Source organism: Barbus barbus (genome assembly GCF_936440315.1).
Source record: "Barbus barbus genome assembly, chromosome: 20".
In the NCBI taxonomy this organism is placed as follows: domain Eukaryota; kingdom Metazoa; phylum Chordata; class Actinopteri; order Cypriniformes; family Cyprinidae; genus Barbus; species Barbus barbus.
Genome location: NC_136748.1, coordinates 10,808,451 through 10,823,920, shown reverse-complemented (window position 1 = coordinate 10,823,920; position 15,470 = coordinate 10,808,451). Strand labels below are relative to the sequence as shown.

The 15,470-nt window shown below is 38.0% G+C and overlaps 2 protein-coding genes across 2 annotated transcripts; both read left to right on the top strand.

The window, feature by feature from the left end:
* Nucleotides 1-257: 257 nt before the first annotated feature.
* LOC306886013 (homeobox protein Nkx-2.8-like) lies at nt 258-1,144 on the top strand (the record flags this gene model as incomplete). Its single annotated transcript, XM_079442864.1, has 2 exons — nt 258-408; nt 621-1,144. 2 exons carry the CDS (start codon nt 258-260, stop codon nt 1,142-1,144), a joined length of 675 nt encoding a protein of 224 aa, XP_079298990.1.
* Nucleotides 1,145-6,301: 5,157 nt separating this feature from the next.
* On the top strand, nt 6,302-7,873 carry LOC306885938 (homeobox protein Nkx-2.1-like; the record flags this gene model as incomplete). The annotated part of the gene is made up of 2 exons (XM_079442764.1): nt 6,302-6,748; nt 7,200-7,873. The coding sequence occupies exons 1-2, from the start codon at nt 6,382-6,384 to the stop codon at nt 7,871-7,873; spliced, it is 1,041 nt and encodes a 346-aa protein (XP_079298890.1). The 5' UTR covers nt 6,302-6,381.
* Between the last annotated feature and the right edge of the window lie 7,597 nt (nt 7,874-15,470).

Here is a 15,470-nt window from a genome sequence, read left to right as displayed (position 1 = left end):
TATTCTTTGCCGAGTTCACACCTACCATTACAGGGATTTAAGTGCACGAGTCATTGAGGTACTTAAAACCCATAAGGAGGAGAGGCCTCAAAGCAGCCACCAAGTGCTGTTTATATAAACACCGCGACATCAGTGTACACATTGTCACTTGGATGCGCGTCTTGAGAACGCACAGATCACTTCTGCACTGCGCGACCGAGGATAGCTCTTCAAGATCGAGGACCAGTCCTGGAACTAACAACAATCCAGCGCTACAGATGGCTATTTCTAACAAGTTCAGTTTCACGGTGAGAAGTATTTTGGATTTGCCAGAAAATGACACTGAGAGCATCGCGCACCATTCTCCAGTGGACACCTTCTCCATCTCACCTTACTCGTCCTGGACTGAAAACGAGAGAGGACATATATGTAAGTTCTTAAAACATTTTCCATTCAATTTTATGAATAAGTTTTTAAATGTCAAAACAATGAGGGGTTATAATTTATTTTAGTTTCATTCACCATTGAGGTTCTACATGTTATATGTGGTAACTGTAAAGCACATACATATAGCATATAGGCAATTTTTTTTCCTCAGAGGATAGATGTATAATAGAAGCTTATCATGCTTTTTTCTTTAGCGTCAGACGAGAGCAACCTTGAGGCTTCACCAGACTCCACCGGACCAGACGTGCTTTCAGTGGATACAGAGCATGAAAAGCGGAAGAAGCGTCGCGTGTTATTCTCCAAGGCTCAGACGTATGAACTAGAGAGACGCTTTCGTCAGCAGCGGTACCTGTCCGCTCCTGAACGAGAGCAGCTCGCGCACCTGCTATGCCTCACACCCACGCAGGTGAAGATCTGGTTCCAAAACCACAGATACAAGATGAAGAAAGCGCGGATAGAGTGCGCTCAGGACCTCAATCAGCCTCCAGTGCTGCGCAGAGTCGTGGTGCCCATTTTGGTCCGAGATGGCAAACCGTATCAGAACTGCACTATTGATGCAGAAAAAGGAAGCTGCATCGTTCCACCAACAGTACCATCCTCATCCTTCAGCGTTCAAGGTTTCCAGTCTTTACAACAACAAACGCCCTTTGCGCTTTTCCCCACATACCAGCACTTTACCAACACAGCGGCCTCCCGTCACCGCTTCTGTGTTTGGTGAGATTCTCTTAGGACCACATGAACTATTTTTGGGACTTACCCTACAGGACAGCGCATGGATTCCTCTTGATTCAAGTTGTTTTTAATTACATAAAGTGTTAGGTTTATTAAAGTAGAAACTCTCGACGTTGATAAGATAAATAAATAAATAAATGCCCTTTGCACATATTATATGTTCTATTTAGTATTATATGTTATATTGTACTAGCATTTCGTGAGTTTTGTATTAATTTATGTTGTTTATAATTGCCTAGATAGTGTATTGTTGAACTGTTTGTGTTTGTTCGAAACCAAGTTTATATATCAGTGAGAAAAAAAAGGTTTTCTGTTTTATACTGTGAATAATGCAGTGCCATAATTTGATGAAATTGCCTCATCTTAAAGTGTTACACGTTTTCGTTCTTTATTCTATGTATTACAAAAAAAAGAGAATAAAAAATACATTTTTAGCAAGTTATAGTTGTTTGAATTGTTCAAATTATTGTTGCCTTATACATATTATATTGCGTAATCTTAAAATCACTCCTTTTAATTATTAATGCTTTAAAATATTTAATTTATCCTTAGGCTTTAGGATTATTATTATTTTATTTTATTATTTTTGCATATGTTTAATTCGTTGACCTTTTTTGTTAATTCCTTCGATTGTTACATACTGTTTGTACAAAAGATCTCAGGCTGAACTGAAAAAGAGTACGAGAATTAGCGCACAGCAAGAGATGAGTGGCTTTTGTAATGTTAAGACGCCCACTTTCACCCAACAGAGAAGATCAAATAACCAGCTTAAAGAAAGAACCCTTATTTAAGACTCAACAAAGTAGGTAAACACTGAACAAGAAATGTGGGATACACAATGCTTATTGATTCTTGTGTGAGTGAAATTTTAACATTCTGGCTTTTATCGTCTTTTAAAGCCTTTTTTGTTAGTTTTTAAGTATATTTGAGTGTTGGTTGAAGCGTTGATGACCAAATAAGAAAACAGAAGTTGTTAAATGTTCTTAAAATTGTTACCCCGCCAGACCCAAAAATAAATTAAGCAGCGGTTTATCACAAATGGCACTTTGACCTTAGAAAGTGCAGGCAATTCACTGTCTGCTCCATATTTCAAAGGAGGGTGTTCATTGTCGCAACATTAATGAAAGAGGCGGGATTTCTCTTGCTTTCTCAACCCCGAGCTTGTCCCAATTAATTCAGCGACCCAGTTAGTATCATCCTTGTCACCTGGCCTTTTGTCCCCTCTCTCAGGCCACCTTGTACTACATATGGAGAGGACTGACCGCAGCGCTCTCTTCTCTACATCTTCCCTAAAACACTTTTTTGTGTCGTCCTCCTGAAAGGACCATTGTGTGGTTCCCAAAGGGACCTAGACAAAATCCGCAGCGTCTCAATTCTCGTGATGTTTAATCAGTCCCGGGTGACAAATTTATGGGCTTTAACAAGACAATGGAGTTTTAAAAGTCGTTGGGTTTTGGGAGTGACAAAGACAGGCTTTTAGAGATCTCCGCTGGTTTATGGTGAGACTTGGCCACAACAGCTTGGTAGCAACATAGAACGCACCAACTGCATTTATGAAGTTATTTCTTTTCTTTAAAGTAGGTCTACCTATTTGTTTCTTGATTCGACATTTAAATCATGTGCTTCGATGAATCATTTACCTTTCAAATACACTGAAAGAAGATGAAATCAAATGTAACATGCCTGTGACAAAAACTGATAATTTGACCAAACCAGATCAGTATATATCAGAGTTATAGGCCTTACTATATAATCTGGCAGTTTTTGTTTGATGTTTTGTTTATATTTGTCAAGACATGATTAATAAAGTAAACCTTGAAACGAATTATTATAATGAACTATTGTTATAATTTTCCTTTAAAAAATAAATCTCTTCATAGAGACGACTCTGTGCCGTATTAAATAATTGTGTAAATACACTATACATGTCATTACAAATACGTTTTTATGCCCCCACTTGGTTTGTCAGATTTCACAGTTGACTACAATGTCATCAATATGTGATGTCCACCGTTTCGGTTGCCTGGCTGTAAACGGTGCCACTCTGCCACCTTGAGGTTAACAGCTTCCGGTGGTGGGCTTGATCTGATTGCGAATATTCCCATGCACCTCTCTGCTATAAACTGTTCCTGTACAAACGGCATGGATGCCAATCTCCACTAGATGTCACAATAGCACCGTGGAGTCTCAAGTTTGAGTGTTCTGCTGTCAATATTTACTGCACCTGATGCGCATCAACATCACTCCCGTTCCACCGTAAACAAACGTTCAATAAAACACATAAGTAAAAATAAACCGCCTATATTATAATATAATATAATATAATATAACATAACATAACATAACATAACATAACATAACATAACATAACATAATATAATATAATATATAGCCTAACGCCTTTGGATTAATTATGGCATTATTCCTTATATATTCATAAGCATGCATATTGAAAACATTGGCCACCCAGGTAGCGCTGAACATAATTATCCGGATTGTCAATAGAAAAAGATATTAAAAACAAGACAAAGCATAGGCCTACTACTAATTGCCGTTAATTGGCCATGATAGCCGTACTCCAGTAGAGAGGAGTGAGCCTAATTAAGACAATTAAGAGAGCCTTTTGTAAACTGGATCAAGTAGGCCGAACACCTTGAAAGCAACGTTGGACGCCCCATATAGTTTTGACACTAATTGTTATAATTGCACTCGCGATTATCATCACTGGTGCACAAACTACGCCCACCTGTGCTTACTTCAAACTAGAGAAATGCGTAGTGTTCTTAGTTTAAGGATGATCAAATTTCATTTCGCTTTAAAAGGTGACAAGCGTTCTGTAAAGTTGGAGTACTGGACAAAGATGTTAACGCTGGATATTAGCTATGTAAATATTCGTAATATTACGAATTAAAATTATTTATTTTTTTCCGAGACTGTAAAAAGTTGCTAATGTGTTGTGGCATTTGACAAAACTAAAATGATCAGTCTACGTACACATGAACAAAGCTTTTTCGTCTTGTCAAATATTCAGTGACCACCAGAAGACGCTGTATTGCCTTCTGTTAAACGTTTGTTGGCTCATTTTAATCGCTTATGACATGTTATGTTATTCTGCGTCATGCTTATAGGCTATTCTTTGGTGGTCTTTGTTATTATTGCGCCATACTGTTAGTAGGTTATTTAATTAGATTTATTAGGCACAGGATAACTTAAATAGGCTATATACATAGGTTAATTTTTTGGTGTGTGTTCCTGGCTCTTCAGAGCAGCTGCTTATTTCATAATAATACGTTAAGTGTTCCATAAGATCACAAAGAATATATAACGTAAAGAAAGTTGCCGTTTTCTGAAGGTGGAATTTGAATTCCAGCAGCAAACATTAAAAAACGCAGTAAAATAATAATAATAAATGCGTCAGAATTTGTGTTCCCTGATTTTGTATTCACAATAATCTCATAATCAGTCACCGACTAATTTTTGTGGCATTTTTGGGTCTTTAGATGAGCTACTGGAGACACTCGGAAAATAAATAGCACGGTATCTTTGCAAGAGAAAACATTGTTTTTTTTTTAGCCTGAACTCCATTAAAAATTGAAATAATAAATTAGTCATAAACCATAAACAGAGTCTTTGTAATCCCTGGCCACTATAAGGACCAAATGATCAGTGGTTCCCTTTATTTATTTAAGATTTTTTTTAACTTGCTCTTACATTTTGTATCGCCGTTTAGAAGGTTGTGGCGTTCAGAGGAGACTCTGAACATGAGACTCTGAACAAATATTTCAGTCTACAACTGTGGATCTTACCCCCCATGAGAGTTGCCTGCATTTCAAGTCATTGTTTTATCCAAAAGACATGAATACTTGGTGTCCCAAAATGTCTTTTTACTAGCAGTTTTAAAGTTACTGAAAGTAAATTTATGTTAGGGCCACACATTAATTTATCCAAGCCGAACTAGGAGAAAAATGTAATTGTATCGTATCATTATTGTAACAGATATTAGATTGAGAGTAGCATAGAACAACGCTTTGTTTTGCAAATAGCTACAAATTCAATTTTTACATTTGTTAAAAATTGTAAAATAATTGAAATATATTATTATTATTATTGGCGTTGTTGTTGTCGTCTTTTTATTTATAATAAGAAAGAAGAGTATGAAATGAAAAGCCTGTTTTGTACAATAAATCTCTCAAAACCGATTTCGTTAAGTCTACTATCCAACTGATATCCAGATTCGATTCTGTTAAACAGTTTTTCTGTCCAGTTATACTGAGGAAGTCCTAGGGCGTTGGGACAATGCGCACTGGTAAGCAATGCATTACTGAACTTACGCGGAGTTACTTCAGGACTTAGGTCATTTCAGCGTCGTTAACTTTACCTGAGAGCCTCTCGTCCTCCCGAGTTCATTTTCCTCAGTACCGCGCGTCTCAGCCGAGTGGATGGGAATTTGGACGAGACGCTGCCTATGTCCAATAATATGAAACGGAAAGGGGCTTAATCATTTACTTGGCCTCTTAACAGGCGCATATGTATTTATTTATTTGTCAGTCAGTGTTCCTGAGTCGTCGCAAGGGCCCTTTGCATGTTTGAGTACGATGGAGCATAATACAAACACGCCTGCAATCACCAGAAGCCTCTTGTGGCCATTAAAAGTCAGTAGTTCAACTCGAGCTTTTTTCAGAAACTGAGTGGTTCTCAAAGTCTGAAGTCCGCATATGCACTCACATCAAGGGGCCCTTATAAACATCACTCCAACTGTCAATATTTCATCCTTTGCTGTGTTCATTGTCGTTCTCGCAAGTCTCGCCAGTCTCCACCACGAAATAAACAGCCTCGCGCTGAAAATGAGCTATGGACGAATTAAATTTACGCACAGGTGTTGTTGCATGCTTAAATGTTTTCGGGGTTGGGGGAAGGCATGGGTAAGTGAAGACCGCGTAATAGAAATTGTGCGTGGGTGCAGATGATAGCGCTGCTTTGTATTGTTGCCTTGGCTGCTGATGCCCCGCCTCTGATGGAAGCCTTAAACCTGGCACCAAGCTAAAACAAACGAAAGTCAGCTTCGAGCTCCCACTCAAACCAATTAAGGCGGACTCCAGTGCACACTCATACGTTTCCATCCTGCTGCAGCGACGGTGAAACAACAGGAACAGAGGAGCTGGCCAAAAAAAAAGAAGGAGAGATTGCCTTGCCTTCTAATTTCTCCCTTTCCAACACAGAACAATGTCGATGAGCCCTAAGCATACGACTCCTTTTTCTGTATCCGATATCTTAAGTCCTCTTGAAGAGAGCTACAAAAAAGTGAGTATGGAGGGGAACAACTTGGGGGCTCCTCTTGCCTCGTACAGACAACCCCAAGTCACGCAAGCGGCGATGCAGCAGCACCACATGGGCCACAATGGAACAGTACCCGCTGCCTACCACATGACTGCAGCTGGAGTTTCCCAGCTGTCACATACAGCCATGGGGGGCTACTGTAACGGGAATTTGGGCAACATGAGCGACCTGCCGGCCTATCAAGACGGCATGAGAGGCAGCACGACGGCCACCAGCTGGTACGGAACGAATCCCGACCCACGCTTCTCTACAAGTACGTGAGATTGACACTTTGTCGTATTTGCAAGAACTGTTTGTGAATTTTGAACTATAGCTATTTTAAAATATATTAAACATGTCAGCTACGATTTTTTTAAATTAATGCTGCTCTGTAAAACTCCAAGTGAACGTGGGGCTTTTGACAGTGTTGAAGGGAATTATGTTAAACCAGCCGCACGTTAAACGCGCCAGGTGTTTTATCTAAACCCAATCAAACTGCAACAATTACGCACTCTTAACTGCTGTCCCAGTGTTTGTCCAATACTAGGAATTTAAACAAGAGCCGACTGCGTAATTGTGCACAATCGCTATATTCGCTCATCTTGTTGTAACTCACTGAGCTAAAGAGCGTTTGTATTTTCTGTAGTCATCAAATATGATACTGAACCTGCGCTGTTTGTGTTTGCTGTTGTTGTCAAATCTAAATATGACTGTTCTTCTTGCAGTCTCTCGTTTCATGGGCTCCTCGTCTGGTATGAATATGGGCAGTATGAGCACGCTGAGTTCACTGGCGGATGTTGGCAAAGGCATGGGTCCGCTGACCAGCACGCCTCGCAGGAAGAGACGAGTACTCTTCTCCCAGGCGCAGGTGTACGAGCTTGAGCGACGGTTCAAGCAGCAGAAGTACCTCTCCGCGCCGGAAAGGGAACATCTGGCCAGCATGATTCACTTGACTCCGACTCAAGTTAAAATTTGGTTTCAAAATCACCGATATAAAATGAAAAGGCAGGCCAAGGACAAAGTGTCCCAGCAGCAAATGCAACAAGACAATGGCTCCTGTCAGCAGCAGCAACAGTCTCCACGGCGGGTGGCCGTGCCGGTGTTGGTGAAAGACGGAAAGCCATACCAAGGCAGCAGCCATACACCCAACACTGGTGTACAAAACCACCATCACCAGGGGGGAAACGTTATGATTATGTCCAATAATAGTTCTTCAATGGGCCAGCATCAAAGCGGGCAGGTAGGCAGCGCCGGCCAGTCCCCAGATCTGGGTCAACACGCTGCAAGCCCCCCATCTCTCCAAACCCAGGTATCCGGCCTGTCGCACCTGAACTCTTCCGGTTCTGAGTATGGAGCTGCCTTGCCCTGTTCCGCTCTGCTCTATGGCAGGACGTGGTGACATCGGAACAGACAATAACACAATAACAAAATGACAGGTGGATGCAGATGATCTGTATACCATGCTCAAAAAGACCATGAGAACAGTGGTTGCGCTCTGAAATCAAAGTCTCCTTTCTGGAGGGAGACATGACAAGGCTACAAGCAACACGAAGATTGCCAAATGTCAAAGGTATCAAATCTTTTATTTTGAGGATGAGCGCCAAAACACCGTTAAGAAGATGGAATTATTTATATACGCTAGATTTTAAATGGAGACTGATTTAAACACTAAAATCAAATATTCTGTCACTCTGTTGGATTTAAAAAAATGTCCCGACAATGAAGACATCTCCCCTCACAGTTAGACTGCTAAATACCTTTCATGATTTCTTATAGATTTCACTGTAAACGTAGCTTGTATATTTCTGTAAAAGGTTTGGACTGATTACATAGTTTTTAGCGATATGTATATTGTACAAAATTTTTATCGATATTAAGGGTCACATGCTTTTCAGTTTCATTGTTATTTGTACGTTTAATTTTCTTGTAACTTATATAGATATTTGACTTAAACGCAGTCATACAATCATATTAATAAATTATGACAATAATAACAATAGCCTAACAATACGTTTGTTTTAATCAATCACTCGGCGGTGCTAAAAGTGGGACCTGACCAATTTAACATTTATTCAAGTTTTAAAGTCATCAAGCTTCCACACAATTAACCATTCAATTTGTACAATCTTTCTGAATACGCATTAGAAGGATTTTTGCTGCAGTCGATCATCGGCAGTTTCTACTGTTTGTATTGGATCTCCCTTCTTCAGTGTGACAGGTTTGTGGAGCTGGGATTTCTGCATCACAGGCCTTATAGTAAAGTGTTCATTCTACAAATAGTTATGCAGTTTTCTGTGTATCGCAACACCCCTGGAGGCAAACGCCAAATATTATTAGGCTACCCGGAAGTCAATTTTGCGTCGATTCCAAAATGATTATTAAATATTTTTTACAAATGTTTCATACCAATTTGATTGTAAAATCTAATTCCAACGATGTGTTTTCGATCCCAATCTAATTGTGTTTTACTTATTTAATACGTCGCAGTCTATGACTTTTTCTGAGAAAAAAAGTTTTGGTACAGGTTTCTTTTTGAAGTGTGTTTTTTGTCGTAAGATAATGAATCAGTTCAGGTGAGGTCTCCACTCTTTGAGAGAAACTCACATCAAACAAACGCTCCTAAAAGCTAACTTATCAATCACATCGCTGTACAAACAGCAGCATTCTCTTAAATAACTTTGCAAGACGAAATCAACACACTTATCAGACCGCCGTCCATCATACCGTGTTTGTGAAGACAGTGTTTACGGATTGATAAAGACCCTAAACATCTGAGGGACGCGGTAAGATTGACCGAGGTGCCAGACTGAAATAATTAAATATTACAGAGACATTTACATAAAACTTTTTGACCAGTTCAGAGTCAAATAAAAATACATTTAAATAATTAGCCCACACACGGAAAACAAAAAAGCTACAAACTATTTGCTACACACAGGAATCGGTTGTGGACTGAACCGGTTCTTTCTTTCTTTCTTTCTTTCTTTCTTTCTTTCTTTCTTTCTTTCTTTCTTTCTTTCTTTCTTTCTTTCTTTCCTTCCTTCCTTCCTTCCTTCCTTCCTTCCTTCCTTCCTTCCTTCCTTCCTTCCTTCCTTCCTTCCTTTCTTTCTTTCTTTCTTTCTTTCTTTCTTGCTTGCTTTCATATAGCATCCAAATTATTTATCCTTTTTTTTTGTGGACTCTCTTTTCAAAAACCATTTTGGACGTCTTTGAATTATAAACTCTGCTATAGTTTTTTTTTTTTGCTTACGTGATTACAAGGATTTGTAGTCTACGGCATGCAGATTCGGCAAAATATTTATTTAACTTTTAAATTTTATTGAAATGATAAAATTCAAGTTTCGGCTTTTTGTTATTTAAATTATAAAAAAAACCTTCAACACTAAACCGTTGGTATCATTGTTGCTTTTATGACATAATTACACCGTTCGCTTGCCCTTATAATTCCAAAAATACATATTTGCTAAATTGATCAAAATAGTATTTCTAGAATAAGAAGACTATCCTTAGGGCCTGAGATTAACCCCAGCGTTGTGTCGGATGATTGGGGGTGGACTATAGTAAACTGTGCACTTTTTGGCCTGATAGGATATTTTTTAGGCTATACACAGAGCAACATCTACATTCTTAAAAATAAAGGCGCTTCAAAAGGTTCTTCAAGCGATGCCATAGAAGAACCATTTTTGGTTCCACAAAGAACCATTCAGACAAAGGTTCTTTAAAGAACCATCTCTTCCTTACCTTTTTTTAAATCTGAAGAACCTTCTTTGACCTCAAAGAACCTTTTGTGAAACAGAAAGGTTCTTCAGATGTTAAAGGTTCTTTATGGAACCATTAGGACAAAAAGGTTATTCTATGGCATCGGGAAGCACCTTTATTTTTTAAGAGTGTAGAGTAGCGCTAATTTAACTACTGATGCAAAGCTAAACTTGTACATATAGTCATTAGGCCAAATGCTCGGTATATGGCCCACGCTGCTGTTCTCGCCTGGGTTTTTGTATCTTTTAATCGCAAATAAAACCCTCTGCATGTAGTAAACCTTCAACTGATGAAGGTATTTATGTGAAGCTCTCGCGCCAATAATCGGGCATGGGGCGCGCGTTTTAATGACTCACTGATTGTAATGGTGCTCTTCTTTTCTGTGAAGGGTCGTTAAATCAACAGATCATTTTGTCGATTATGTCCGAAATTATACTTTCGAAGGCCTACAGATGCTTCTTTTACTTGCACTGATACTCAATTATATGTAACCTCCACCTAAAACTCCAAGCAATATCTAGCCTACAATGTCAAAAAATACAAGACCAATGGGCGAATGCTTTGATATTTTTCACCCAACCTAAAAAATATTCGTATTTAAAAGGGATGTTAGTCAGTTTATCGTGACAAGATATAATATTTCTAAAGTTTACTTTAATTTACAAGGAGCGAAAATTGAAAGTGTGCCTACAGAGTGCATGCCACTGTTAATGACCTTCAGTATTTAGACAAATGTTTGAGGATGTCTGCTATCCCAACCGTGCGTACTTTGCAAGGCTGGATAAATTGATTAACCACAAATAAATGTTCATTTTTAATGGGCAAGTAAGATTTTCTCTTTTATCCGTTGTGCAAATTCAATCATTTTCCACTGCAATCTACCGGCGCCGAAAGAGTCTATTAGGATTTCGGGGATTCGTTTTGTTAGAGCTCCTCTGAAAGACTCCAGATTACATTAACATGTCTGAGGCTCGGTGTGTGGTCTTTGTGGGGAGCTTGTAGCTGTTGAAAATGACTTGTTGGAAGCGTGTATGCTCTCATCACTCTCACTCAACACACGTTGCACAACTGCGGACTGTCCTCGAGGCTTTGGGTGCAAAGGTCCCAGTCACCTCCCTGCAATTAGACCCCAATCTCAACGCAATCATATTAGAGTTAGGGTTTCCGAGGTTTGTTCCCTGCTTATTCTACAGTGTAGTTCGGAGAAAGGGGTTGATATACACTATCTGCATTTAAGCCGTATTTTGTATTGAATCTCATAGATAAACCACAAAGTTTGGAAAGTTTTGTTTGGACCAAAAATAATCATGCATTTTTCGCATTATTAATATATTTCATATAATAATGTTATTAATACATATTAATAATTAGATGGATTTAAGAGCAATGTAGCTCGCTTTATCTCATTGCCTCTGGAGCTGTCCGGGGTGCTGAAGTTTTTTCCCGCCAGCATTGCAATGTAAACTATAGGCTACTTAATTAATAAAAACTTTATGTCCAAACAACAGTTTCGAATTAAAATAGCAAAAGTATAACTTAAAACCACAAAAGTAGTTTTAAATTAAATGCTTAACGGGACAATTTAGCTACAGTCCGCAAAAAGTACATGATTCTTTTATATAAATACCACCGCGTTTCAGCGTAATACAAACTCTATTCTTGACATAACAGCACAAGATATAAAGGGAATGAAAAGGCAACTACTGCAGTAGGACGCTAAACATTACAAAATTATAAAGTCTTGATCGTTTACAGTTATACAGCCAAATAAAGCAAATATGTCTTTGTCGGTATTGTTGCACTGAAAACTTGAGTCTTTAAAACTAAAGAATAGTACAAGCCTCTGCTTAAAATGGACAAAGACATGCTCGTGTAGAAAACTCCAACTTTCGAATGCATACCCATCTTCCTTGTTTAATCTAAATACATCTTAAATGGGATTTATAAAAGTAAAGTAACAAATAGAAATTAAGATGAGTAAGGTTTTCGTGTCCGACTTCCAACACCTCATTCTTAGACCAGCTTCATCTGAGTATGTACATGACAAATGGCACAATTACACATTAACTGCAATCACCTCCTTTAGAAAATCTTATTGTCAGCTAGTAGCAAAAATATATTTAATTGTCCAGCATTTATCTGCTTCTTGAGGCCATTGTGCTGCGCACGCAGACGAGGCTCATTTGCAAGAAGAAATACTTAGCATGCAGCGCGGAACACAAGATGCAGCAATACTTGACCTTTCAGTGTAATTGTGGCACCAGTGAAATGCAGCGCATTCAGCCTTATGTGAATGGAGCCTTTCCCATCCAATGAATAAAAACGGCATTTTCATACCTTCCCATTAATTTGCTGTTGTTTAATTATTATTTATTTTGTTTCTCCTCAAAGAAAATTACTTTTGTAATGGCAGTGTCTTTTAGAATCCTACAATTTAAATGGTCAAATTTACACCGAGGTAAATTATCATGAACTGCAGAAATATTCCGAAAAGAAAATAACTCATTTCTTGTTAGCTGTAGGGAAAGATATTAAATTGATGAATCACCCGGAAAATGACAGTTTGATCATTTGTTTTATTTTGCTTTTATAGCAGAATCTTGGGGACAGACAACATTCTGTAAGACTGGGGAGACATAAATTAAATATTTATATAATATTCTACAATAAAAACAGAATTGCTTACAACTAGGAATATGAAACCATGTTTAAGGCAGTTTTTTTTTCCTGTGTCAGGTAGCCTATTATGAACGCTCTTCTTGCTTAAGACTTCACACATTATGCTTAATAATTAAATGCATCGAGTATGCTCTATGACATATCAGATTCAGCCCTGCACGGTTTGTCCCATTTCTATGAGAGTTTGGGGTGTGCAAAGAGAGAAATCAGAGCAAGTCTGTAACACGTCTTCCGAAATAACAAGCTTCTGTGAATAACGTTTAATATTTTAATGTTCTGCAATGTCGGAGTGGCTCGTGCTGCAGCACGTGGGTCATGACTCAATAATGAAATTCTGAGCAGACAAGAGGCGCTCCAGCACAGTCTTGTACTGTACCAGCGGGAGTCCTTTGGTGATCAACGAACCATCACTAACCGTGTTAACACTTCCTCCCCCGCTAAATAACATGTAATCACCTCACCCCACTGCTATTTTGATCAACTTTTTGTCACTTAAACACTATCTGATTGCTTAAGCATGTTACAACAAAAACTATTAAAACAGCATCACTATTTAACATAGCGGATATAAACTATTAGCCTGCAGCCATCATTTTTAGGACCCAACAATCGATCTACATAATGTAAATAAAATGAAATAATAGCAGCGAGAGAATAGAGAAATTCAATATTTGTATATCTTAACATCATCCTAAAAAGCTAATGCAGTTGCAATTGCAGATGCATTGAATTGCATACTGTTTAGTAAAAATGTTTTGTCATGTTTAGTTACATATAAATGTAAAACTTTTTTATTAGCTTGAAAATGTTATGCAGTGTAAATCTGAATCAATCTGATATGTACACAAACAAACCTCCCTTTTAAGGGAGACAGTTTTCATTTATGGGCGAATTAACCCTTGAAGGATCAAGGTTTTCACTTTTTACAGTGTTTGTGGTACAGGCCTGTTTAGCATGCAATCCAATGTCACATATGAATAGAATCAATCAGAAGCGTTCTAGCTAAATCATTTTTATGGATTAAACTCTATTTTCTAAAAGGTAAGCAATAAAAGACAATGCCACTCAATGTACATTTGTAATACTTGCTAATAAATGAGTAAAAGAAGCAAATTTCTGTATAATTTTTATTAACTTTCATCCCATTGCGTCTGGTCAGTCGTTGTATAAAAAATTATTCGAAAAATGTGTCTATGGTCTACACTATAGTGCATAAATGATTAACATTCCTTAATGGTTTCCATAAGACTTTGAGCGATTATACAGTAAAAAAAAAAAACACTGCATGCTGTCATGTCAGGCCTAAATACGACCGACCTTGGAGTCTGAGGAACACAATGAGTAACTGTGAAAAATCGGCCTATACGGGAGTGCATGGCTTAAACATCAAAACCTGTTGAGATTATGTATTATTTTTCTGTAGAACCGGAAGGAGGGATGCTATTTGCCCCTTTATAAAATATGTCATTAGGAAGAATTCATGTCACACAAAGGGACTGCAGTCAAAAATTGCCCCACCACTGTTCAGTAATTATATAGTTTGCCCAGGCTGTGGGCTGTCATGCGTCGAGGCAGGTGGCAAGTCCATCATGCAAATGGCTTGGAGGTGCCGCCATAATTAGCCAGCGCGAGTCGCCCAAATTAACAATTAGCTAACATGCAATTCTCTCTGTGAGCGCAGCGGCTCGCCTATGTGCGACCATTGTATTACGCAGCCAATTGCACGTATGGCGTATCATTTATCATTTCTATGCTCAATTTACAATTCTATGGCAAAGAAAATCAGGGTAAACGTCTGTGACGATTAGAATTTCTTTGACTGGTTGTTCGGTTTCCGGGGAAAGCTATATGCACAATATAAATCACATACATTCAGGCCTATTTTACCAGTCTCAAAGACGCAGCAACACTCCCCCAAGTCAACTTTCCTTTGTAATTTCAGGGAGATTTTCCTTGCCGCAGTTAGCTCATTTTGCTCTCTATAAAGCTTTGGAACAATTGCAAAATGATGCAAATAGGTCGCATACATTTTTAATGAATTATTTACTATTGATTTTTTTATATACTATTTTGACTATTATTATCAGGGATTGGTTAATTATATTTGCACCACTAATTTTGTTAACAACTGTTTATTGACTGTTTTATTTTGTGGAACACTAGTACAAAACAAAAATCAGCTGTACAAATTTAAAACCCATCCCATCCCTTGGTAGACTTAAAAAATAAATAAATAAAATAACATAATAATAATAAACACATTAATTAATATTAATAAATAACAAAATCATTTATACAAAGATTTGAGAAAAAAAGACAATATTATAAGCTGCATGCCATGAATGAACAGTTTTCACGTTAGATCCATGTATACGAGAAGTAGAGAGTTCCATTGAGATAATGTCCAACAAATACAGTCCAGATTCATCTGTTCATCTGTCTTGTAAATAAAACTTTTTTTATTTGTGTATATATACCAACTGGTGTCATCTTCACTTTGGGACAGAGGCTTGAAATGTGTTCTCGCTGTACGTTATCCCGTTACTTTTTTTTTACTT